Raw genomic sequence first — 26823 nt, forward strand, 5'->3', positions numbered from 1 at the left:
ATTGAATATCTCTCTGGTTTCAGACACACAATTTGTTGACCTTTGAACTGAAAACGTGGGAACTGTCCATTATGTTGGCGTTGGTATCCTGTGGACCCGAGAAATAAAGTGTCCCCACCCTCCCACTCCAGGTAACACCACTCTCGGAGTGGAATTCAGTAGTTCAACAAACCGAGGCAGATGTCTCTCCTGGAAGCAGGACTTGAATTGCTTCAGGTCCCTTTCTGCTACAGAATCTGAAAAGTAAAATGAAGAAAAGGAATATTACAGGCTGTTTCTGGGTTCCATTTTTACAATGTCTAAAAGTCAATTCGGTAACCATACCTCCACTGTAGTGCAGAAATCTCATCAAATCACATCGCACTGATACGAAAGAACAATTATGAAAAGTGGAGAGAGGGAGGAAACTATTTGCTGTTTATATGAACATATATATATGTACACCAGACCTTTGAATTTAAGGGTATTATATGAGCTTATCTATATGTGGAGGTATATATGAATAAGCTCCCATAATATCCTTAAATTCAAATTAACAATGACTTGGTCGTATGGATTCCGAACTTGCTCACTGATAGAAGACAGCGATGGAGGGATAACGTTCAGGCTGGAGGTTTGTGACTAATGGAGTTCCGCATGGATCTGTGCTGGGACCTCTGTACTTCAGTACACGTGACAATAAACTAAACTGCACTAATCCCTTTACAGCATTGATGTTTGGTTTCATTACATAAATTTCTGTCACAGGAGGTTTCTTAGGAATGCAACTGTTGCTTTATAGCAGAACTACCTGTATCAGAAAATAGCTTAAGAAGAGCAGCAGTTTATTGATGTACATTGTATGGACCGATAGATTGCAATTGATTATGCAACCTCAAAGAAAATCAAAATACAATTCTGGGGAGAACAGCCTAGACACTGGTAATGTCTAAATTGCAAATCCCACTACCAGTTTCTTCTATCATGGATGCAAGCTCCCTTCTGGATTGAAGATTTATGCAAGTTCTTTCCTTGCACTTTGTGTGAAGACGTTCACTGCACAACCCTGCCTATTGCCCTACTATTTTGGATTCCCCTTCCCTGCCGAGTAGCGTAGGGTTTCTCCACAGTCCCTCACAGGGACACCTTCCCCACGCCTGCTCTGCTTTTCCGTTTATCCATCACAAAGGTCTATCGGTACAAAACCCTGTCTGTGATTCATATAAAGTTGACCTTGTATCAACTAAGATCAACTGGAATTTAAACGACTCCCACATGCGAGACTTGCCCAATATCAACTGCTCCCTATATACCATCCTGAGTTCCTGCCTAACCTTGTAATTGACCTTACTCCAATTTAGCACCTTCCTGCAAGGTATAGACTTATCCCTATTCAAAACAATCTTTACACTTATGGAGTTGTGACCACTAGCCCCAGAATGCTCTTCCACTGAAACACCGGTCATCTGGCCATGCTCATTTCCCAACACAAGGTCAAGTATGTTCTCTCAGTTTGGACACACACTGTTTCAAGAAGCCCTCCTGGATACACCTAACAAATTCTTCCCTGTCTAAGCCTTTGACACTGAGCAAGCCCCAGTCAACATTAGTCACCCACTAAGACAATCCTGTTGCTTTGGCCTTTTTCGGTAATCTGTCTACATATCAGTTTCTCTATCTCCCGCTTGCTATTGGGGGTCCATCATATATTCCCATTACAGTACAAACACCTTTCTCATTTTTAAGTTCTACCCATATCACCTCAGTGGACCACCTCTCCAATATGTCCTCGCTGAGTGCCACCATGCCAGTCTCTCTGATTAGCAAAGCAACTCCTGCACCTCTTTTCCTTTACGTCTGAAACATCTATCACGTCTGAAACATCGAAACACTGGAACATTAAGTTGCCAGTCTGTCATCACTATTGCACCAAGATCAGGAAAGTAGTACACACAAACATAGACCAAATAGACCTCTACCGTAACCTGCCATTACCCTCTGCTCAGCTTTCTCCTCAAAGTTTCTGCATTTACCCTCAAACACGGCACTTCACTGCAACCCACAGCCTCTCTCCCAACATGGCTGCTCGCAATAGGCATGTCTCTGTGCATTTCACCGTGCCAAACAAAGGCCTGGTTTTTAAATGTCCTGCCTCCCACTTTTGATAAAAACCTTTTGGTTTTGCAACCACCAACTTTTTCCTCAATTTTTGAAGATGAAAAGAATGATGATACATAATTGATTACCAGGAGACCAAAATCAGTTTCTGCATTACACTGAAGAAAATTACAAAGTATCCAGAAGAAAAACTCAAAACACCCAGCAGGTCAGGAAGCATCCACACAAAGAGAAACAGTTTAATGGTCCAGATCTGATGAAAGATCTTTCACCTGAAGCGCTACCTCTGTTTATCATACCACAGATGCTGCCTGACCTGCTGCATGTTTCCACATCATCTATTTTGATTTTAGTTTTCCTTTATCTGCTGTTTATTTTGGTTTTCAGGAAATCTTTAGCTATCCAGCAGAACGCATCATTAAAACTACACCCCTCAGGGAAGAGGCAGGAAATTGGGCTTGACATGTCTGATAGGCCGCAACACTGGATGCACCTGTGCATTTGTTTATAGAATCATACAACACAAAGTGTAATTGAGGCCATTGTGTCTGTGCCCATCCAATTGGACTATTGTCTTGATCTTTTTTTCAGAACTCTGCAAATATTTAATTTAGTTTTAGAGATACAGCGTGGAAACGGCCCCTTCAGCCTACCGAGTCCATGCTGACCTACTATCCCCTGTATACTAGTTCAATCCTACACTCAAGGGTCAAATTATAGAAGCCAATTAACCTACAAACCTGCACGTTTTTGGCGCGTAGAAGGAAACCGGAGCACCCTGAGAAAACCCATGCAGTCACTGGGAGAACGTACAAACTCCGTACTGGCATCTCCTATAGTTAGGATCGAACCTGGGTCGCTGAAAGGCAGCAACTATGCTGCTGCATCACGGTGCCGCCCCATTCAAATCTACATCCAATAATTTTGAAAGTTGCTACTGATTCCACTGTATTTTCGGACAATACACTTCATCACACAACGAGAGGGCATTAGATGGAAAGATTCAGGTATATCCCATCAGCAACTAGGGTGCCCTCAGATGCCAATTTAGCTTGTTCTATGAAGTGATTAAACCTTCACCACAATTCCTCTTGCAAAGCAGGAAGGAGATTAGCTGCTCGACAAACATGCACATCAACCGAGTCAACTATAACAGACACGTACTCTCTGCCTTTAGCCACGGCCTGCCTGCCTTCTTCACAGAGCTGGTGGTTCACATCTTCAAGCAGTTTGGGTAGGTTAGACTCCTCCTCCTTCATTTCACTGTGTAGCTTTGCTGTCCCATTTCTGACCAACTCCGACACCAGCGTTGCCCTAGGAAAGGGAGTAAAGGCCATCATTTAATATTACTTTTACTGCTGTTTAACAAAATAAGGACAGCACCCAAAACATATCGTCCAAAGTGTGGAGGACTATCGTGTCCTGAGGGAATGCTGTAATAGAAACTTATAGCACAGAACGTGCCCTTTTTATATCAATGCCAACTATGATGCCAGATGATGTTAATCCCATTTTCCTGCATAACCCTCAATGCCTTCTGTTCAGATAACTGCCCAAATCTCTTTTAAATGTTATAATTTTATCTGTCTCCAGAACCATTTCTGACTATAAAACCGTCATCCTTTGTATCAAAAAAGCAACCCTCAGAACTCTTTCAAATTTTTCACCTTAACGCAACGCTCTTTACTTTTGGTTTCTCCTTCCTTGGGAAAAGATTCTGACTATTAATCCTGTCTCTGCCCCGTATAATTTTGTAAACCACTATCAGATCACTCCTCAACATTTCAGTAAGAATATGCCTTCTGTTCCTGCTGGATCTGCACTCTCTTTATTGCCCACACATCCTTCCTGTAGTGTGGTGACCAGAACCCTGCACACTACTCTTAGTGCAGACAAACCACTAAGGCTGCAACATGATGTCCCAGCTTTTCTAAGTAATACCTCAGCCTATGAAGACAAGTACACTAAATGTACACTATCCTATCACCCGTGTCACCACTTTAAGTGAGTTATGAACTTGCACCACAAGGTTCCTCGGTATATTAACACTCCTCAGATTCCTTCCATGTACTCTACATGTCCTACCACATTTTGACCTCCCAAAATGTATTCCATCACACTTGTCTGGATTAAATTCCATTTGCAACTGCTCTGCTCAACTTTCCAGCTGAGAGTTCTTTGCTTCAACTACATATAATAATACCGTCCTCGGTTATCGTGGACAATCGGCAATAACGAACACCTTCCCACCACTCTTCCCCATGGTGCATTATAATGAGGGTTTACTGTATATTAATAAACAATAGACAATAGGTGCAGGAGGAGGCCATTCAATGTGATTATGGCTGATCATTCTCAATCAGTACCCCGTCCCTGCCTTCTCCCCATACCCCCTGACTCCGCTATCCTTAAGAGCTCTATCTAGCTCTCTCTTGAATGCATTCAGAGAATTGGCCTCCACTGCCTTCTGAGGCAGAGAATTCCACAGATTCACAACTCTCTGACTGAAAAGGTTTTTCCTCATCTCAGTTCTAAATGGCCTACCCCTTATTCTTAAACTGTGGCCCCTTGTTCTGGACTCCCCCAACATTGGGAACATGTTTCCTGCCTCTAACGTGTCCAACCCCTTAATAATCTTATACGTTTCGATAAGATCTCCTCTCATCCTTCTAAATTCCAGTATATACAAGCCTAGTCGCTCCAGTCTTTCAACATACGACAGTCCCGCCATTCCGGGAATTAACCTAGTAAACCTACGCTGCACGCCCTCAATAGCAAGAATATTGCAGGGCAGACATGCAATTGGTAAATGCATTTAAGGTTGCATATTTTGGTGGGAAATGCATGAGAGCAGAGATCTGGATACTGCATGTGCACATATCATTCACAATGGAGGTGCAAGCTTGCTAAACCAAAACATTTTATTCCTCAAAGTGCAAACAACCTGTGCAGTGGCTTCCCACAGATCATCCTATATCCTCGTTGCCTTTACCTCAGATGTTTGCGATTCTGTCCTGACATGCCGTTGAGCAAACAGTTGATGGTAGAGGGTAGCTAATGTTATCCCACTTTTTACAGGGTAGCTATATCCTCTATCCTTCCTTTGTCCCGCCCCCCCTGACATCAGTCTGAAGAAGGGTCTCGACCCGAAACGTCACCCATTCCTTCTCTCCTGAGATGCTGCCTGACCTGCTGAGTTACTCCAGCATTTTGTGAATAAATACCCACTTTTTAAAGGGTAGCTAATGTTATCCCACTTTTTAATGGGTAGCTAATGTTATCCCACTTTTTAAAGGGTAGCTAATGTTATCCCACTTTTTAATAGGGTAGTTAATGTTATCCCACTTTTTAAAGGGTATCTAATGTTATCCCACTTTTTAAAGGATAGCTAATGTTATCCCACTTTTTAAAGGGTAGCTAATGTTATCCCGCTTTTTAATAGGGTAGCTAATGTTATCCCACTTTTTAAGAAAGGGGGAGAGAGAAAAAGGAAAATTATAGACCAGTTAACCTGACATCAGTGGTGGGGAAGATGCTGGAGTCAATTATAAAAGAAGAAATTGCAGAACATTTGGATAGCAGTAACAGGATCGTTCCGAGTCAGCATGGATTTACGAAGGGGAAATCATGCTTGGCTAATCTTCTGGAATTTTTTGAGGATGCAACTAGGAAAATGGACATGGGAGAGCCAGTGAATGTTGTGTACCTGGACTTCCAGAAAGCCCTTGATAAGGTCGCACATAGGAGCTTAGTGGGCAAGATTAGAGCACATGATATTGGGGTAGGGTATTGACATGGATAGAAAATTGGTTGGCAGACAGGAAACAAAGGGTAGGGATTAACGGGTCCCTTTCAGAATGACAGGCAGTGATTAGTGGGGTACCGCAAGGCTCGGTGATGGGACCGCAGCTATTTACAATATACATTAATGACTTAGATGAAGGGGTAAAAGTAACATTAGCAAATTTGCGGATGACACAAAGCTGGGTGGCAGTGTGAACTTTGAGGAGGATGCTATGAGGATACAGAGTGACTTGGGTGAGTTGGGTGAGTGGGCAGATGCAGTTTAATGTGGATAAATGTGAGGTTATCCACTTTGGTGGTAAGAACAGGAAGGCAGATCATTATCTGAATGGTGTCAAATTAGGAAATGGGGATGTACAAAGAGATCTGGGTATCCTAGTTCATCAGTCACTTAAAGTTAGCATGCAGGTACAGCAGGCAGTGAAGGAAGCTAATGGCATGTTGGCCTTTATGACAAAAGGAGTTGAGTATAGGAGCAAAGAGGTCCTTCTGCAGTTGTACAGGGCCCTAGTGAGACCGCACCTGGAGTACTGTGTGCAGTTTTCGTCTCCAAATTTGAGGAAGGACATTCTTGCTATTGAGGGTGTGCAGCGTGAGTTCACTAGGTTAATTCCCGGAATGGCGGGACTGTCATATGTTGAAAGACTGGAGCGACTAGGCTTGGATACATAGGAATTTAGGATAAGAGGGGATCTCATTGAAACATTTAAGATTATTAAGGGATTGGACACGCTAGAGGCAGGAAACATATTCCCAATGTTGCGGGAGTCCAGAACCAGGGGCCACAGTTTAAGAATAAGGGGTAGGCCATTTAGAACGGAGATGAGGAAAAACTTTTTCAGTCAGAGTTGTAAATCTGTGGAATTCTCTGCCTCAGAAGGCAGTGGAGGCCAATTCTCTGGATGCTTTCAAGAGAGAGTTAGATAGAGCTCTTAATGATAGCGGAATCAGGGGGTATGGGGAGGGTAGGAACGGGGTACTGATTGTGAATGATCAGCCATGATCACATTGAATGGCGGTGCTGGCTCGAAGGGCCGAATGGCCTACTCCTGCACCTATTGTCTATTGATGCTAATTTATAAGGAATGCGAGTTATTATTAGCAAAGGAGACCTCACAGAAGAGTGTGTTTTTTAAGTAATGTCCTGCCCCTAATTTAACTGTTTTATTTCACTTACTTAATATGCTTCACACAGTTAGATCCAACACGTTCAGCCACAAACTCCACTGTTTTGCGAAGTGAGGGGGGTTGATTATGAAAAAAAGCTTCCTCCAACTCTGCCTAAACAAGAAACAAAAATTTATATACAGATTATTGTTATATACACCATGGTGCAATGAAATTCCTTGTTTGCGTGGAGGGAACGGTCTCTGCGGAAAGCAGAAAGGGGTGCAGATGGGAAGATGTGGCCAGTCGTGGGATCCCGTTGGAGGTGACGGAAATGTTGGAGGATAATTTGTTGTATACGACGGCTGATGGGGTGGAAAGTTATACGGCAGCAGATGGGGTGGAATGTTATATGGCGGCTGATGGGGTGGATTGGTGTGATTCAAAATTCTTCCCGTTTACTTAACACCACACTCCATGAACAATACAATTTATTCACTAAGTTGAATGCTTGCGGTGATAGTTTACCAGTATTTCAGCAGCATTTCTCAACCAGGGTTCCCCAGAACGCTAGGGTTCCGCTAAAGGTCGCTATGTAAATGCATTTTTGAGTCATTTTTGTGTTTAATTTCATATTCGTAATTTTATTGGAAAATTCTTAGGTATTATAATAAACCTGTTATATAATTTAAAAGTATAATAATCATAGGGAGTATATTTAGCGATGTCTATACAGCACCAATGTGAACTGGCCTTTAGTGGTCAATGGACAGGAGCTGTACTTGACAGATTCGTGCATCATCAAGTGAGTCGCTCGAGTACAGACGCATGCACGGTCTCCATCAGTCCTGTCTGTGCTTCCTGGCGTGCAGGTACAGTCCCTCATTCACACAGGTTATTAGTAATTTTTGCCCATCATTTAGGGATGTTATATGAATTTTAAATTTTTTAGTATGCTTATGTTTATTTTTGTTAGTTTATGAAAAGTTTGTGTTTATGTATGTTTTTGTTAGTTTAAGAAAAGTTTATGTGTGTTGTTTTATCTCTCACCAAGGTTAGTTCTGTTTGCCTTTATTTGCTTCAGTTTTATTTGTTCAAGTGTTATTTATCAAATTATTTATCTTCTTTTTTACATTTTTTGTTTTTTTGTTTTACAGAAATGTGTATATGTGTTATATATAATGTTGGTTATTTATGTATGTTTTTTGTATTTACAGATATGGTTGATTATTTTGTGTGAATTAAAACCTCCTTACGAGGTCTCTTGAACAACTTGAGAAAAACGTTGCTCAAACCAGTTTTCAGAAAATAAACTTGCTCAAACCAGTTTTCAGAAAAATATATTATGTTTCCCTTATGAACTTTAAGTTTATGAAAGAGATTAATAAAGATAAATAATAATAATAATTTTTATGTAGGGGTTCTCTGAGATATGAAAATTATTTCAAGGGTTCCGCAAGGGTAAAAAGTTTGAGAAACGCTGAGTTAGTGCATTCACTGTTCACATGATACAATGTAACATTAACTGTTAGTCTGTGTTAGCTAATATCAGTTGCAGCAGTGAGTTTGCTAAATTGATCATGGGGATCTCAAGGACTTATGTCGTTCAATGCAATGCTGGAAACAGCATTACTACATCATGAGGATGGAACATTCACTGAGGTTCTGGGAAATTGACAGACCCAAGCTCGAGCAAGGGGAGAACAAGCAACAAGTCAAGTCAAGTCAAATTTATTTGTCACATACACATACTCGATGTGCAGTGAAATGAAAGTGGCAATGCCTGCGGGTTGTGCACAAAAATAATTACAGTTACAGCATATAAATAAAGTTAATAAGTTACTAAACATAGCACAAAAAGTGTCGACAAAAATTTAGTCTCTGGGGTTATCAAAGTTGACAGTCCTGATGGCCTGTGGGAAGAAGCTCCGTCTCATCCTCTCCGTTTTCACAGCGTGACAGCGGAGGCGTTTGCCTGACCGTAGCATCTGGAACAGTCCGTTACTGGGGTGGCAGGGGTCCCTCATGATCTTGCTTGCTCTGGATCTGCACCTCCTGATGTATAGGTCCTGCAGGGGGACGAGTGTAGTTCCCATGGTACGTTTTGCCGAACGCACTACTCTCTGCAGGGCCATCCTGTCCTGGGCAGAGCTGTTCCCAAACCAGACTGTAATGTTGCCGGACAGGATGCTCTCTACAGCCCCAGAGTAGAAGCAATGAAGGATCCTCAGCGACACTCTGAATTTCCTCAGTTGTCTAAGGTGGTAAAGGCGCTGCTTAGCCTTACCCACCAGTGCGGCAATGTGCGTTGCCCACGTCAGATCCTCTGCGATGCGGACTCCCAAGTATTTGAAACTGCTCACCCTATCCACAATAGACCCATTTATCTCGAGTGGCGTGTACGTCCTTGGATGTTTAGCTCTTCTGAAGTCCACAATCAGCTCCTTTGTTTTAGTGACATTCAAGAGGAGGCTATTGTCCTGACACCAGAGTGCCAGATCAGCCACCTCCTCCCGGTAGGCCTTCTCATCGTTGTTGGAGATCCGGCCCACCACCACAGTGTCATCAGCAAACTTGATGATGGAGTTTGAGCTGAACCTGTCCCCACAGCTTCTAACCTTCCAATAACACACATAGCAGTGAACATTTACCAAGAGAAAGAGAAAACAATGCTGTGTAGATTAGGGAGCAGAAAATAAGAGAGATCTTTCTATTTCCAGAACCAAATGAATCAAAGTTGATCTGAGAAATTAAAAAGTCATCATGAATAAACCCAATATTCCAAATATTTCATTATTGAAATATTTGGCATCAGTTATATTCAGTCAATCAATTATATTCAGCTTAATCCACGTATGTATGAACTGAATCCGAGCCTATCAGAGTTTAGTAGCGTGAGGTGGAGGTGATCTGACTTAAATATAATGGATTTGATCGTGTGGCTGCTGAGTGTATGTTTCCCCCTGTTGAGCTATGAGGACTAGAGGAAGCAGAGTTTCAGAATAAGGTTTCACTCATTCAAAATTGAGATGATTGAGATAAGGAGAAATTTCTTCTCAGACAGTTGTACCTCTTTGGAATTGTTCACCACGAGAGGTGAATATTTTCAAGATAATGACAGATGTTTAAACTACAAGGGAGTCAGGGGAAGTGGTGTTGAGACCAAGACCAGCATAGCCACAAGCATACTGAATAGTGGAGCAGTCTCAAGGGACGTGGCCTCCATTTGACCCTTTTTGTTATGTTCATTAATGTGAGGGCAGCATGTACTCTGCAGATGTCAGAATGCAAGAAGCAAGGTATTACCTGGAGTCTCTGCTGAGTCTGTGATGAAGTTGGCACTACAGGCTCTGCTGAAGTTGGTGTGATCTTTCTCATATATCCTCCATTTTTTATCCCATTACCAACTACATAGGAAACCAACAACTTGCGTAACTCGCCTGCAATACAAAGCCACATGAAGTGTCTCATCACAATTAAGATTAATTAATACATCATTAGCAGATAGACACCACACAAGGCCAAAGATAAGCATCTTCTTACGTGCTGTATATTATCTGTCCAAAGTATTATCTCAGTTATTTTATCTCCACAATCACTGCCTGAGCTGTTGAGCATTTCCTACACCCATAACCTGCATTCCACAGCATTAATATAACAACAACAAACTGCAAATGCTGCTTTATACCAAAGACAGAGAGTGGTGTCAGAGATAGTCCAGATGAATTTGAGTCCAAGTGGAAGTTAGTGGTGAAATTAATTACATTAACAAGTTCTGCATGGTGCAGGAGGCAGCCCTGTGCAATCATCATGTGATGTAGCATAGAGTTGGGAGATGGTGCCAAGTATGCCTGAAACAAGGACTGTTCAATGTAAAAGACAAAAAGGCAGGCATAGCTGTGACCCATGTGTGTGCCCATGGCTACACCTTTAACTTAGAGAAAGTGAGAGGAGTCAAGAAAGATGGTGCTGAGGCTGAGGGCAAGTTCTGCCAGACAGAGAGTTGAGTAAATGGAAATTGATTGGGTGTCTGAATTCCCTCCCCCCATCTGAATTCTCACCAATTTCTCCCCTCCCCCTCCTACATTCCTTTCTCTGGCTTCACAACTCTTTGCAACTCCAAGCTGTCTGTTCACACCTTCTGATTTAATCTCTGGCCTTTGTTTCAACCGTCGATCAAAAACTCCCTCCCTATGTCCACCTATTAGCTGCCACTTTGTCTTGCTTCACCTCTCACTCAGCTCCCCCCACCCCGCAATCAGTCTGAAAAAGGGTCCCGACCCAAAAAATTACCTAGGTATGTTGTCCAGAAATACTGCCTGACCTGCTGAGTTTCTCCAGCACTTTGTGTCCTTTTGTATAAACCAGCATCTGCAGTTCCTTGTTTCTACTTATTAACCTGTAACTCTAACGCGAATGATTTGTGTCCCTAGATTTCTGTTACTTTACCCACTGAAAACATTTCCAAAGGAATGGGGCCTTATTCTTCCCAGCAGAATGTACTCTACCGATAATATGTCTTCTGAGTTGGGAATCATTTCCCCACAGCCCACAAAAGCACACCTTAGAGCAACTGGCAATGGAAGGCCTGCTGTAAATCTGAAAACACATCATTCAACCAAGGGCATGCATATCAAAGGTGGATATTTTAAACCAAAGGAATGTGAAGCTAAAGGAGGTAAGTGGGTTTGAATAACCAATTAGCTAAGATCAATTTAAATGTTGCACAAGTTCAAAGTGCTGAATGCCCTTTTCTAATTATCAAAGAGGAAAGATTACACATAAGAAAGGAGGAATCTCAACTTCATCAGTGATCAAAAATAAATTCTAGAGATCATGTTTCCTTGCCATTTACTTTCTGAAGTGTTACAGATCATCCTGCTTATTGACCAGGGATGTCCCAGTTTTAAAGGGTCTCAACCCGAAACGAGACTCATTCCTTCTCTCCAGAGATGCTGCCTATCCCGCTGAGTTACTCCAGCATTTTGTGTCTATCTTCGGTTTAAACCAGCATCTACAGGTCGTTCCTGTACGTGCTCCGGTTTAGTCTATTTAGTTATCTCTGAGGAAGCAGGGAACGGTAAATCCGAATGAGCACCCCACAGCCATCGGAGACCTCATCAGCAAGCGTGCAGAGGACAATGTGCCAAAGAAGTCAATCCAAGTGTTCCCCAACCAGAAAGCATGGATTAACTGTGAGATCCACTCCCCAGTGAAGACAGTGTTCAAGTTGCCCGACCTGTACAGAAAATCTAGGTATGACTTTTGCAAAGCCGTCAGTAAGCCAAGAGACAATTCCAGGCCAGGCTTGCAAGCTACAACAAACTACACAGCAAAGTCAGGCCAAATCGCTGGCAATATCACATCCCTCCTCAACAAGCTCAATGCAACTCATGCCGTTTTAAACAGAATACCATCACCCACTCTGACAGCTCGGGTGTGACTGTACATACGGTCACACCAGCCTTCCTGAGAGCCAACGCAACTTGCCCGGCCATGTTTTCAGGACCTGCGTGGACCAGCAGGCAGGAGTATTCGTGGACATATTTAACCTCTCCCACACCACCATTCTGAGGTTACTACCTGCCATACGACGACCATTATTATCCCTGTGTTAAATAAAAACAAAGTGGCGGGTCTTAATGATTACCCTCCAGTAGCTATGATATCCACCATCAGGCTGCCAGACCGGAATTCACTTACCGCTACCACAAGTCCAGGGCAGACACTATCCCCATGCACCTTCCATTCATCCCTGGAACATCTGGATAACAAAGGCCCTATTTCATACTCCTATTTATTGACTATAGCTCTGCCTTCAACACCATAATTCCAACCGTTACCTCCAAACTCCGAGAGCTCGGAGTCAGTGACCTTCTCTGCAACAGTATCCTTGACTTCCTGACCCATAGACTGCAATCAGTAAGGATAGAGTCCTCCAGAACAATTCTCAATATTTGTGCCGCATAAGGCCCGTGTCCTCAGCCCCTAACTATACTCACAGTACACTCTCAACTGTGCGGCCAAATTCTGCTCTAACTTCATTTACAAGTAAGCAGATGACACGACTGCAGTGGGTTGGATCTCAAATAATGGTGAGGTGGAGGACAGGAAGGAGATAAAGAGCTTTGTATCTTGGCATCAAGACAACAACCTCTCCCTCAATATCGGCAAAATAAAGGAACTGATCATCAACTTGAGGAAGCAGGATGGAGTACATGCTCAGTCTGTATCAACGGTGCTGTCTTGGAGATGGTCGAGAGCTTCAAGTTTCTAAGGGAAAATATCACCAACAATTAGTGGTGAAGGACCGCTCATTCCCTTTTCTCCCCACTCCCATCAGGCAGAAGATAAAAAAGCGTGAAAACACATACCTCTAGAATCAAGAACAGCTTCTTCCCTCCAGTTATCATACTATTGAACAAACCTCTCATAAGCAGAGGATACATTCCCACACTCCCAATCTACTTTGTTGTGGCTCCAGCACTTTAAAAAAAATCTGTACTTTCTCTGTGGCTGTAACACGATATTCTACATCTCTTTTGCACTACTTGATGTACATGTATGACATGATTTGCTTGGATAGCCCACAAAACAAAGTTTTTCCTTAGTACACATGACAATAATAAACCAATGATACCAATAATCATGAAATCATCTTATTAACTATCTGCGAATATAACAACCCCCTCATTTCACCTTTCTCCAGGTTGGCAACATCTTTAAAAAAATGTCAATAGGCAAGATAAGTCAACATGAAAAACAGATAATATTAAAAATTGTAGCTGGGTTAGAGAACAATCGAAAGAAAACAGCATTAATATGTCAGGTCAATTACTTCACAGTGGGAATAATTCCAATTTAAAAATTCAGTGATTCTAATATACTATTTTTTTTTCTTACAGGCACTGCCTGATCTGGCAAACACTTAATATTTTTAGTTTTTATGTCATAATGTCCAGCAGCAACAGTTATGTTGGTTTTAGAATTAAGTGACTGAGACATATATTTTTAATTAGGCATTGCTTTCCTAGGCATTCCCTTCCTAAATTCTGTAGGTTGGTCAATTCAATGCTTGTTAAATTAAAAATAATTTAAAAGTTTTCAGATACCTCTCTCAATCCCTTCCAAATAATGCACTCTTCCAGGAATATCTCTTAAATCTGTTTCAACTTTAAACTTGCAGAGCCAAGCAATTTTCATCCAAAAACTGTTGTGATTTATATCAATCGTTAAACCTTTTTTACTGCTCTTTTCCCACCACGCCCACCAACATCCGGAATATACTCACACAGGTATGGGCAACAGAGGTAGAGCAACTGTTGGTCAACCAATGGAACAGAATCCTAAAAAAATAGCAAAAGTGTACAGTAAGTCAGTGGATCAAGGTGTTTCCCAGAGAAGGACATGCAATTGTAATTGATGCACCTTAGTGGTTTGGGCTTTTTTTGCGATTGAATTTGACTTTATTATATCTATATTATATCTTTATTATGACTTTATTATATCTATAAAATTCACTTTCCAAGGAGGTACAAAATAGAGAATTAGCTGCTCTTCCTCGAGAGAAGGTTCATATGTGGTCAGATATCAAATTTTCGATAATTTTACAAGCAAGCTGGTATATTTGGATATGAAGGCATTAGAATTTAAAACCCATAAGGAGAGTGGTCAGTTTGTCCTTTGAATTTAATAAACTTGGGAACAACAGATTTGTTAATGTCAAAGTAACAACATTGTGATTATAATAGAGATAAAATACTATTGAATTAAAAACATAAAAATGTTGGATCTTTTACCTCAGAGCCATTTTACTGTCTCAATTCCGTATCCCTTGATTTCTTTAATGTCTAAATAGCCAGTGATCCCTCTCCTCGATATACTCATTCCTACCATGGAATTTTCAGTCTGTCAATTTCCAAAATAACTTTTAAGTCGTTCTCTGGGTCCTGAACAAAATCGTATCATACCCAATTTGGCACATATGATATACAGTATTCTCTAATTGATCAATCACTTTGTATTCAATTAGCGTTATGGAAACACACGCTGCAGCAGAACTACCCATACTACTGTTATATTCTCTCTAATCATTGTGATTCTCCACCTCGTGTCCCCCTCCTCTGTCACATCTGAAACTTCTGTGCCTTGGAACATCAAGCTGCCAGCCCTGTCTTACCTCAAATTCTTTCCACAATTGTAATAATATGATAATTCCAAGTGATGATCTATGCTCTAATCTCGTCTGATTTACCCAAGGCTCCTTGAATTAAAGTAAATGCATTTAAAGGCAAAGATGATAAAATTTGAGAATTGCATGAGATATTGAAGATTTGATCAGGGGAGAAAAACAAAATGGCATGTGTTGGCAATTGAGATTGAGGGAGTTTCTTGAGGAACTTCTACAGGAGCATATTGACTGGTTGCATCATGGCCTGGTTTGGCAACTTGAACGTTCAGGAGCGGAAAAGACTGCAAAAAGCTGTGAACACTGCCCAGTCCATCACCCGGCTCTGACCTCCCCACCATCGAACGGATTTATCGGAGACGCTGCCTCAAAAAGGCATCATCAGAGACCCACACCATCTTAGCCAAACACTAATTTCACCACTGCCATCTGGAAGAAGGTACAGGAGCCTGAAAACTGTAATATCCAGGTTCAGGAACAGCTTCTTCCCGACAGCCACCAGGCTACTAAATACTACAACCTCAAATAAGCTCTGAACTACAATAGAGTATTATTATTATTATTATTATTTACAGTGTACTATGTTTACATATGCTGTTGTGCTGCAGCAAGTAAGAATTTCATTGTTCTATCTGGGACATCTATATACTAAAACTCTCGTTTGTTTGTTTGTTTGTTCCTGAACTACACCCAAAACAGTACACGATAGCACGACAATTTTAGGCCCACCTTACTCACCGTCGTCCCTTTGGTGCTATTGGAAGAAGTTTCATTGAAATTGGTGTTATATTTTTAAAGTTATTCACATTAAAAAATTTAAATCTATCTCCTAGGTAGGGAGGGAGGGAGGGAGGGAAGGAAGGAGGGAGGGATAAGGGGGATTGAGGGGATGGAGTGGGGGGGGAGAGGAAGGGGGTGGAGGGAGGGAGGGAGGGGGTGGGGAAGGGGAGGGGGGAAGAGTGGAGGGGGGCGTGGGAGGGGAGGGGGGAATGCAGGAGGAGAGGGTGCTGCACCAATGCAGGCTTGGGCCCAACTTGGTCTAGTATGAATTGACTTGACTTGACTCTTGACTTGAATATAGAGTGTGCAGGAAAAAGCTTTAAAAAGAAATTAGGAGGACAAAAAGGGGCCACGAAATACCGTTGGCTCGTAAAATTAAGGGGAAGCTCAAGATATTTTATAAGAGATGAGGGGCAGGACAAAGCTTGGCAAGTGATAGATAGATACAGGTGAGGTGCATTTTTTATAAGCAGATGGTTGGATAAAGGCCAGAGATGAAAAGATTGTTGCATCTTTCTTAACCACGGGCTCGGTGCCAGATGACAGGCGAATAGCTATTGTTTAGTTACTTTAGAGATACAGTATGGAAACAGGCCCTTTGGTCCATTGAGTCCGCACCGACCAGCGATCCCCACACACTAACACTATCCTATACACACTCGGGGCAATTTGCTTATATCAAGCCAATTAACCTACAAACCCATGCGTTTTTGGAATGTGGGAGGAAACGGAAGATCTCAGAGAATGCCCACGCAGGTCACGGGGAGAACGTACAAACTCCGTGTAGACAGCACCCATAGTCGGGATCGAACCCAAGTCTCTGGCGCTGCAAGCGCTGTAAGGCAGCAACTCTACCGCCACCTTAGTTTTGTTTTGTGTTTTGTTGCTCCTTTATTTAAGAAGAGCAACTGGGATACGCCAGATAACTACAGGCCAGCGATTTTTCAAACATGGTTAGGAAATTATTGGAGAATACCCAGAGGTATAGAATTCATATTCATTTGAAAATTCAGGGGCTGATCAGGAATAGTCAGTATAAGACAATAACTGCAGATGCTGGTACAAATCGAAGGTATTTATTCACAAAATGCTGGAGTAACTCAGCAGGTCAGGCAGCATCTCGGGAGAGAAGGAATGGGTGACGTTTCAGGTCGAGACCCTTCTTCAGACTGATGTCAGGGGGGCGGGACAAAGGAAGGATATAGGTGGAGACAGGAAGATAGAGGGAGATCTGGGAAGGGGGAGAGGAAGAGAGGTGGAGGGGAATAGTCAGCGTGGCTTTATGTGGGTGAAATCCAGTCTCAGTAACGGGTTTTTGTGAAGATTGATGAAGGAAGTGTTTCTACACGACTTAAAGCATTTGACAAGGTCCTGCACAGTTGGCTGGTATAAAAGATTAAAGTGCGTGTGATAGAAGGTGAGCTGGCTATCTATTCCAAATTGGCTTGGTGATAGGAGCAATGAGTAATGGTGGAAGGTTACTTTTCTAATTGGAAAACTGTGACGAGTGGTATACCACAGGGATCAGTGTGTAGGCCTTTGCTGCTTGTGATAATTTTAATGATTTGCATGCCGACAAGAGCAAGGTAATTCAGTTTAGGAAGTCATCGAGGCAGACAGCAAACAGACACAGACACGAACCTCTCAGCCTGCAAGCCTTTGTGGGAGGAATCCAAAGCACCCAGGAGAATCCCACATGATCACAGGGAGATCATACACAGATAGTACAAAGGTGTTAGGCGCTGTGGGAAGCAGCTCTACCGGCTGCACCACCATGCCAGCTTGTGTCAAATAGGGGTAGGGCATACACAGTAAAATGTCGGGCACTTTGTGGACCAGAAATCAAGGTTGCCATGGGATGTAAGACAGGGGAAAGGTTAGACTTCAAGTAAAATCAAGTATTGTGCGCAGTTCTGGCCGCCACACTAGAAAACACACCTGGATATTATCTGGATTGGATAGGTTTAAGGTGAGAGGAAAGAGTTGTAAAGGAGATTTGAGACTAATGTACTTTTACACAGGGAATGATTGATATTTGAAGCTTGCTACCAGACGAGGTGGAGGAGTTGGATATAATTACTATGGTTAGTTTTGACTGGAATGAGTTGTCAGAAGAAGCTATAGAAGCGGATAGAATTACGACTTTCAAAACATTTGGACAAAGAGATTTGGGCCAATGCAGGCAACTGGGACTAGCCCAGAATGACAACTGGGTCAGCAGGGACAACCTAGGCCCGTTTTGGTGTGGTATAGCTCTTTGACTCGACAAACATGATTGTCATTATTCAGCAATTTGTTAAACGTATGATTAATCTAATTAAATGACAAATAATAAGTTGTTCTATAAATATTCAAATAACATAATTGTTTTGCTACAGATTGGGATAATAAAACCTGGAGATGTAATTCCATTTTGATAGATTACTTACTAAGCCTTGGTCCGATACATTTGTTCCAAATTCAGGAATCTTCTCTTCATTGAAGAATATTTCTTCAGGAACTACAGGAATCTAAGAAGATTTCAACAATGCAACAATGATTTAATGTCTTGCTGAAGACTTTTCAAAATCTAGTTTACTCTTATTTTGCTCCCACAAGGTCTAATCTCTCAAAATGGAAATAGAAATTTTGCCCATAATTAGGATTAATTGAACTTTTGTGGATGAAATCGATGCCCTTTTGCAAATATTTGAATTTAAAAATTCCAATTAACAACAGAATTTGCAACTCATAAGCATACCATTCAGCCCAATTGGTTCAGCTAGAGTTCTTCCTACTCTACATCATTAAATTCTAAACTTTTCCTGTCATGCACTGAGTAAGCTTTCTTTCTAAATGTGACTTGCCTCAGCCATTCCACATGAAGTTCCAAGGTCTGATCATCCACTTGAACATTGCTAACATTCAGGATGGAAAGTTGTTGGTGCCATGTGATGTTAACATGGGATGCCAATTTTCCTGTAGTCGGGCACGGGCACCTGGATCCAGGCTGGACAAGCTTCTCATTGCCATTAAAATCATTCCCTAAAATTGTAGGCAAAGACTGCCACAGGCTGTAAGACTCTGAATTACCATTTCCACATTTTAATTTTGTTGGAAACAGACATACATGAATTGAGAGTCTCACATTAAGCTGAGGGACAGCATTTTTTGAAAGTGAACGGGGAAAAAAAATGTTCCACTTTAATCACATTTCCTTATGACACAGAAGCCCATCTCGTTTCAGCCCATCTAGTCAAAGCCGGCTCTCAGTTCAATGCCATTGCCTCACCAATTTCCCTGTAATGTATTCTCAACACATTCTCTTTAACAACTCCACAGATTCTACTATTTACCTACACACTTGGGACAACTTACAGTCAATTAACTTTCCAACATCCTGAGTCATAGAAGTAAAAATGTTTGTGTCCTCAACTTTTAATATGTTTTTTGCCAAACGGCTTTGAGTGCTGCTTTGGACCTTAATGGTCAGAATTCAAGGAAGGGTGACTGGCAGATCATGTATCACATTTGCCCCTCCTACACATCTATATACTAAAACTCTCGTTTGTTTGCTCCTGAACTACAACCAAAACAGTACACAATAGCACGACAATTTTAGGCCCACCTTATTCATCGTCGTCCCTTTGGTGCTAATGGAAGAAGTTTCATTGAAATCGGTGTTATATTTTTTAAGTTATTCACATTTTAAAGTTTAAATCTATCTCCTAGGGAGGGAGGGGGGGTGGAAGGAGGGGGGGGTGAGGGAGGGGGAGAATAAGGGGGGTTGAGGGGGATAGAGTGAGGGGAGGGGAAGGGGGGGAGGGGGAGGAGAAGTGGGAGGGGAGGAGGGTGGAGGGGAGGAGGGAAGAGGATAAGGGGGTTGAGGGGGATGGATTGGGGGGTTGGAGTGGGGGGGGAGGGGAAGGGAGGGGGAAGGGTGGAGGTGGGGAGGGGGAGTGCGAGGGAGGAGGAGAGGGTGCTGCACCAATGCAGGAGAGGTTTGGGCCCAAAGGGTCCACTTGCTCTAGTATTTAATATAATTTCATACAGTGCCCAGTTTCAGGAGATAGTCATGCCATTGAATCTGTACTGTGCAGTGTTTCAGTGGGGACTGTGGTCCTACTTGGGACCTGTTGTTCTTAGACAGTCCCTCTAACGGGTGAATGACTTGTGTCCAATGACCCAAAGAGCAAGAGGTGGCTCAGGGTTTGGATGAGATGTCAGGATGGCACTCTAGCTGACGAGAGGACAGTTCAGTTGCCTGAGAACAGCTGGGAAGAAACTGTTCCTGAATCTGGAGGTCTGGAGGTTGGTTTGCATGATGGTCTGGACTACGTCCACAACTCTCTGGAATTTTTGCGGTCTTGGATAGAGCTGTTCCCAAACCATGCTGCGATGCATTCCAATAAAATTGCTTTCTACAAATTGTACATCTGTAGATGTTGGTGAGGGTTGTTGGTGACACGGCGAACCTCCTAAGTCTTCCAAGGAAGTAGAGGCATTAGTTTTCTTTCTTGGCCAAAGCTTCGATGTGGCTGGTCCAGGACAAATTGCTGGTAATATTTAATCCAAAGAACTTGAAGCTTTCGATCATCGGTACTGACATGCCATCAATGTATAGTGGAGTGTGTGTACTGCCATTCTGCCATTCAGCCAACCTTGTATCCATGCTAGTATCTTCTCTCTAATACCATGGGCTTTCATCTTAGTTTAGTTTAGTTTAGAGATACTGCACGGAAACAGGCCCTTTAGCCCACCGAGTCTAGCTATCCTCGACACCAGCATTATCCAACAAACAGGACAATTTACAATTTTTACCTAAACCACAACCTGCAAACCTGTACGCCTTTGGAGTGTGGGAAGAAACCAGAGCACCTGGAAAATAATCCATGTGGTCACAGGGAGAATGTACAAACTACATACAAACAGCTCCCGTGATCAGGATCGAACCCGAGTCTCTAGGGCTGTAAGGTAGCAACACTACCGCTGTGCCACCCAGTATGCAGTTTGTTTAGCAGCACTGGCTGCATCTTATCAAAGTCCTTCTGAAAATCCAGGTAAACAACATTCACTGACTCTTCTTTATCTATCCTGCTTCCCACTAATCTTTGCAATATTATATTTATTTTCTTTTAGTTTTATGCTGTCTTTGACCTACCTTGTCAGCTATGGTCTCCTCATTCTCCCCTTAGAATCTTTCTTCCTCTTTGGAATGAAAAGATCCTGTATCTTCCAAATTATTCCCAGATATTCCTGCCACCATCTTTCCTGCTGGAGTCCCTTTCCAATCAATTTAACCAGCTCCTCCCTTATTCCTCTGTAGTTACCATTACTCAACAAATAATACCAACACATCTGATTTCATCTTCTTCCTCTTAAACTGCATGTTGAAATTGGTCATATTATGGTCATTACCTCCTGGGTACCTTAAGCTCCCTAATCAAATCCGTATCGTTACAAAGCAACAAATCCAGAATTGTATTTTTCCGAGCAGGCTCGACTACAATCTCCTTCCTGTACTCTGTCTCATCATTACTTGATATTTGGCCCACTACGGCGATATCATCTGTGAACTTGTAAATTGAGTTGCATTAGTATTTGGCTGCACATTCATGAGTGTATAAGGAGTTGGGGGCTGAGAACTCATCCTTGGTGGGGCACCAGTGTTGAGGATTATCATACAGGATGATTTGTCACCTAGGATCCTTCGTTTCAGGAGGATTGTCCTATCTACAGATAGCCCATTTATCTCAAATGATATACTGCCACCTTTAGAGTTCAACGCCTTTGGAACAGCTGAGGGTGCCAAAAGAGTTTGTCTGATCATCATACAAAGTGGTCTAGGAGCTGTGAACATCTGATCTAATGAATTATAGCTTATCAGCCTAATCCCCAAAATGTGAAAGCATGGGGAATTGTTGGTGTCAGTGTCACGGAACTGCAGAGACCAACATCCAGAGTATTTGAAACTATCTATACCAATGCTCCAATGCATTCAATCAGTGCAGCAATCTCATCACATATAAAGGCTATGTGGTGAATGTGTTCCCACAAAGTTGTTAAATAGGGAAGAGCAATCCTGACACATTGTTTAAAAAATCTTGAAGCAAAAACTGAAGGCCCAATTAATCCTATTCATGAATTACTGCATTTATAAATTAGAAATCAGCCAAACATTTGAAAAGCACATTACACAATATCCAGTCACTTCAAACACTAAATCAAATCATATTACTTTGATTACTTGCCTGGAAAAGCCAACCGAGTCCTGCAAGAATCAGCAGCTTGTTCAGGTAATTTTCCTTCTTTTCACTTGTTAGAACAAAGCATCTGTTTGATGAACAAGAGCAACATTTTATCTTATTTCAAAATAATCTCTTGGTTCTGCTCTCCTTCCTCTATATTCATCACCAAGAGAACATCGTTATGTTGCAGATAATCATTCACATTTGTAATGCATATAAGTGGTATTTCTGGATTCAGCTTTTTTTTTAAATTGAAGTAGATTATTTTGATTTATTTTAATGCAATTAAATATTCTGAATGCAAGCCATTTTTAGATTAATTCATTCATTCAGTCCATTAACACCCATACATAAACATACTGGAATAATAATAATGTGACAACATTCAGGACCAAAATTTTGTTGGCATGCCTTTCACTGTGAAAGTTTAATTGATACAGAAACTGATTTAAACACATTTTCAGTTTTTATTTCAAGTTTGCAGCATTGCAGTTTTGGATTTTCATTTGCTGTTCATAGGCCTTTGCAGCACAATAAATGACTGTCTCATTTGTTATAGTGGCCACACGGTGACAAAATAATTCATCGGTGGTAAAGAGTTGAGAAAATATCCTGTGTGAATGATGCAATGTGATCAAGGTTCTTTCTTAGTTCTTACTACTGCGGTTAAAAAACAGCCATACATTGTGAACGAATGTTACTGCCAATCCATAGTTGCCCTACTAATCTTGGCTGTACATGACAGGCCATGACATCCAGAATTAGCATCCCCTGATCAGAAGAGGGAGCCCATTTGAGAATCTATGCTATTAGTTGATATAGTTAATTAGAGATATTGATATTTTGTTGTTGTCTTAGCTAATATAAAATGAATGCTTATTTTCAGTAGAAAGCAGTAAGATGGATGCTTGTGGCAGAAATGTTATCATTGGGATGGAATGTGTTTGTCCTTTTATGAATGATACTTGGATTATCACATTCAGCAAATCTTCTTTCCTCCATCCAAAATGACACTATTTTAATCAATGTCAGAGTCATACAGTCATAGAATCATACAGTGGGGAAACGAGCCCTTTGGCCCAACTTGCCCATGCCGAACAACATGCCCCATCTAGACTGGTCCCAACTGCCTGCGTTTGGCCATATCCATCCAAACCCTTTCCTATCCTTGTACCTGTCCAAATGTCTTTTAAAAGTTGAGATAGTACCTGCATCAACTACAGGTTGAACATTGATTTTTTTGCAACTGATGGTCCACCCACCCCTATAATCCTGACAAAATTACAAGAGCTCAGTTTAAATTTCCTGAGCGGCCACAGAGGGCACTGCGAGTGGTGAACCCTCTTTCCCGTCGTGTCCCTCCGTCGTGAAAGTGTTGTTTAGATTTAAACATTGAAACCCCTCATTGGCCTTGTCTAATTCTATCTTTGTTGGCTCAATGTTGCAAGTTTTTCATGTTTCATCTCTGCCTGCCCCCACACACCAGCTCATAACCCCTCCTCCCACCATTCTGTTCAATTTTCCACTTACCCTCTGGAACTCTAAAATTCCTGTCAAGCCTTCTGTAATTTACTGGGCACCTTTACTGCTTCCCGAAATCCCGTTTTAATTGTGCTCTGAATCTTCCTCCTAACTGTTTCACAAAGACTAGTAAACTCCAGTAAACGCTCGTTTTTATGACAACCCATTATAATGGATTTTGGATATAGAGGAGGGTCCTGCCGACCCATCCCCGGCTCCTACCGTTCGCCTTGGCCGTTTGGAGCCCAGGTTCCAAGCCCTCCCCCGACTTGCAAGGTGCACCAGCGAGCTCTTCTTCACACACCGTACGGTCATGTGACACGGCTCTTGTTGTGGCTCACTTTGTAGCCCCTGGCAACAGCGCTTTCTTCAGGCTGCCACCGGCAGAACGCGCACGGTCATTGTGGGCTCTCCCCATCTCACCTGCAGGAGGAGTGACGGGAGAAGCAGGCAGCTACGGTCGAACGGGGAGTGGACAAAGCCATCGCTGACAGCAAGAAATGACCCAGCGTGGGCAAGTTAGGCCAAAGGGCCTGTTTCCATGCTGTAAGGCTCTATCTCTTTTACCATAAATCTATGTTCTTTAGTTTTAGACCCCCACTCCTCCATCCTTGGAAAAAAGACTAGAACAATCTACCCAATCTACACCTCCCATCTATATACTAAAATTCTTGTTTGTTTGTTTGTTTGTTTGTTCCTGACCTACAGCCAAAAAGGTACATGATAGCACAACAATTTTAGGCCCACCTTACTCATCGTCGTCCCCTTGGTGCTAATGGAAGAAGTATCATTGAAATTGGTGTTATATTTTTCAAGTTATTCACAATTTAAAGTTTAAATCTATCTCCTTGGGAGGGAGGGCGGGGAGGGAGGCAGGGAGAGGAGGGATAAGGGGGTGGAGGGAGGAATAAGGGGGGGGTTGAGGGGATGGAGTAGGGGGAGGGAGAGGGGAAGGGGGAGAGAGGGGATGGGGAGAGGGGAGGAGAGGTGGGGGGAGAGTGGGGAGTGGGGAGGGGGGAGGGTGGGGGAGGCAGGGGAGAGGGGAGGAAGGGAGGGAGTGGGGGGGGAGAGGGTGCTGCATCAATGCAGGAGAGGTTTGGGCCCAACACTTGGTCTAGTAATTTTATAAACCTCTTTAAGATTATCCTTCAGCCTCCTGCACTCCAGAGATAACTATACCAGCCCATCCTATTTTTTCTTGTAACTATTGTCCTCCATTTCACGCAACATCCTGGTGAATCTCTTCACTCTTTCTTGGGCAACCAAACCCATTCCAAACTGTGGTGACCAGAACTGCACACAATATTCCAAGGGTGGCCCATTTAATATGTTGAACGGCTGCAGGATGATGGCCAACTCTTATCCTCAAGTTGTCAGGTAACTATGAACTTGCCGGACAAGGTCCCTCTTTACATCAATGGTGCAAAGGTCCTTTCAATTTACTTTATATGTCCAGCTAGTGTGTCCAGCTTTAACCAAAAATACATTACTGCACACCATTAAATGCCATCTACCATCGCTTCACCCAACATTCCAGCTGAACCCATGCCCCTCTGTACCTGAGGTAACCATCCTCACACTACCTACAATTCCACTAATCTTCATGGCATCAGCAAACCTACTTGACAGACCACAGACGTTTTCATCCAAGACATTTATATATATATATCACTTTTTATATACAACAGTATTTAAAGAAATGTTTCTTAATTATCGATTACCATTCATTACAATGACAAATAAAGATTCTTGCATAACCACCAAACATTCATATTAAATCAGATGTTGCCCTTTAAAATGGCAAGCCCAGGATTAAGAGATTTGGAAACGAGCAAAGGATAAGCAATAGAGTGAAAATAGTCTTGCACAAAATATTTTTAAAAACTTCAACTATCCTGAACTTATCTATAGATTTCTTAAATGGTAATGTTACAAAAGCAGTCTTCCAGCTCACTGAGACTCCTCCATATTCCAAGGAATCTCATGTGTAAAAAGGAATTGCAGATGCTGGTTTAAACTGAAGATAGACAAAAAATGCTGGAATAACTCAGCGGGACCTGCAGCATCTCTGGAGAGCAGGAACGGGTGACGTTTCGGGTCGTGATGTCTGAAGAAGGGTCTCGACCTGAAACGTCCCCCATTCCTTCTCTCCAGAGATGCAGCCTGTCCCGCTGCGCTGCTCCAGCATTATGTGTCTATCCAAGGAATCTCATGCTTCCTTATAAGATAGATGGCCACTTGATCCATCAAACCTATGCCAGCCGTATACACTTATGTTTGATCAATGGACAAATTAGTTTGGAGTTCCTTACACATTTTAAAATTGATGTTGTGTCGAGAGGAGACAAGCTGTTTGACATCTCATTCTAAAGACAGCACTTTCAACAGGACAGGACTCTATCAGTATTGCAGCGGTGTAGCATCCTATAGTTGTGCTGAAGCTTGCAAGACACAGTTCAAACTGTCACACTTCTGACTCAGAAATAAATATGCAAACACCAAGCCCGAGGTGATATATCAAATGTCCAACATCTTAGGGTTACAAAAAAATGAATAACAAGAGCAAATGTGCTCAGTTACTATCTCCTGACACCCACCCACCTGTGTAAATGCAAGATGAGAGTAAACACTTTGTGATAACAATCCAGGAATGGTGCCACATGGTCCATCATGCTGAGAAACTCCACCACCCAGGGTACAGTCAGAATAGTACGCTGATTTTTAATTGACCTTCTCAGCAACTCATATATATTTAGAACAGGCATGGTCTGGGCAAGAAATAAGAAGAAAGAAAACTCAACATGGCAAATATCATGACTGACAGTTTAATAAATTAAATTTAGAATCTCAGATAGGCTTTTCTTTTTAAAAAGTTATTCAAGATAAGGCACCAAAGGAATTAAGGGGCTTGTGTGGGAAGATATTTTATAAATTCCAGCTAGATAATGAAACATCAATGGAGAAGATAATTCATGGGAATGGAATTCCAATAAGCAATGAAGTGAAGGGAAGAAAGAAAGATAATAATTCCTTTTTACTCCTATGTTCACCACATTTATAAGTTTACTTTTCAATTGTTATCCATTCAAACTGCCATTT

At 42.1% G+C, this 26823-nt stretch overlaps 1 protein-coding gene across 1 annotated transcript in view; it reads right to left on the reverse strand.

The window, feature by feature from the left end:
* cdan1 (codanin 1) overlaps positions 1-26823 on the reverse strand; it is a 72613-nt gene that overhangs the window by 10802 nt on the left and 34988 nt on the right. The window contains exons 14-21 of the mRNA XM_078406201.1: positions 26326-26492; positions 22207-22288; positions 18406-18486; positions 14300-14354; positions 10315-10448; positions 7079-7182; positions 3262-3411; positions 173-236 (exon numbers count right to left, since the gene is read on the reverse strand). Coding sequence (XP_078262327.1) covers positions 173-236; positions 3262-3411; positions 7079-7182; positions 10315-10448; positions 14300-14354; positions 18406-18486; positions 22207-22288; positions 26326-26492 — 837 coding nt within the window. The remainder of the gene's footprint in view (positions 1-172; positions 237-3261; positions 3412-7078; positions 7183-10314; positions 10449-14299; positions 14355-18405; positions 18487-22206; positions 22289-26325; positions 26493-26823) is intronic.

This window comes from Rhinoraja longicauda, chromosome 10 (genome assembly GCF_053455715.1).
Source record: "Rhinoraja longicauda isolate Sanriku21f chromosome 10, sRhiLon1.1, whole genome shotgun sequence".
Taxonomy (NCBI): Eukaryota; Metazoa; Chordata; class Chondrichthyes; order Rajiformes; family Arhynchobatidae; genus Rhinoraja; species Rhinoraja longicauda.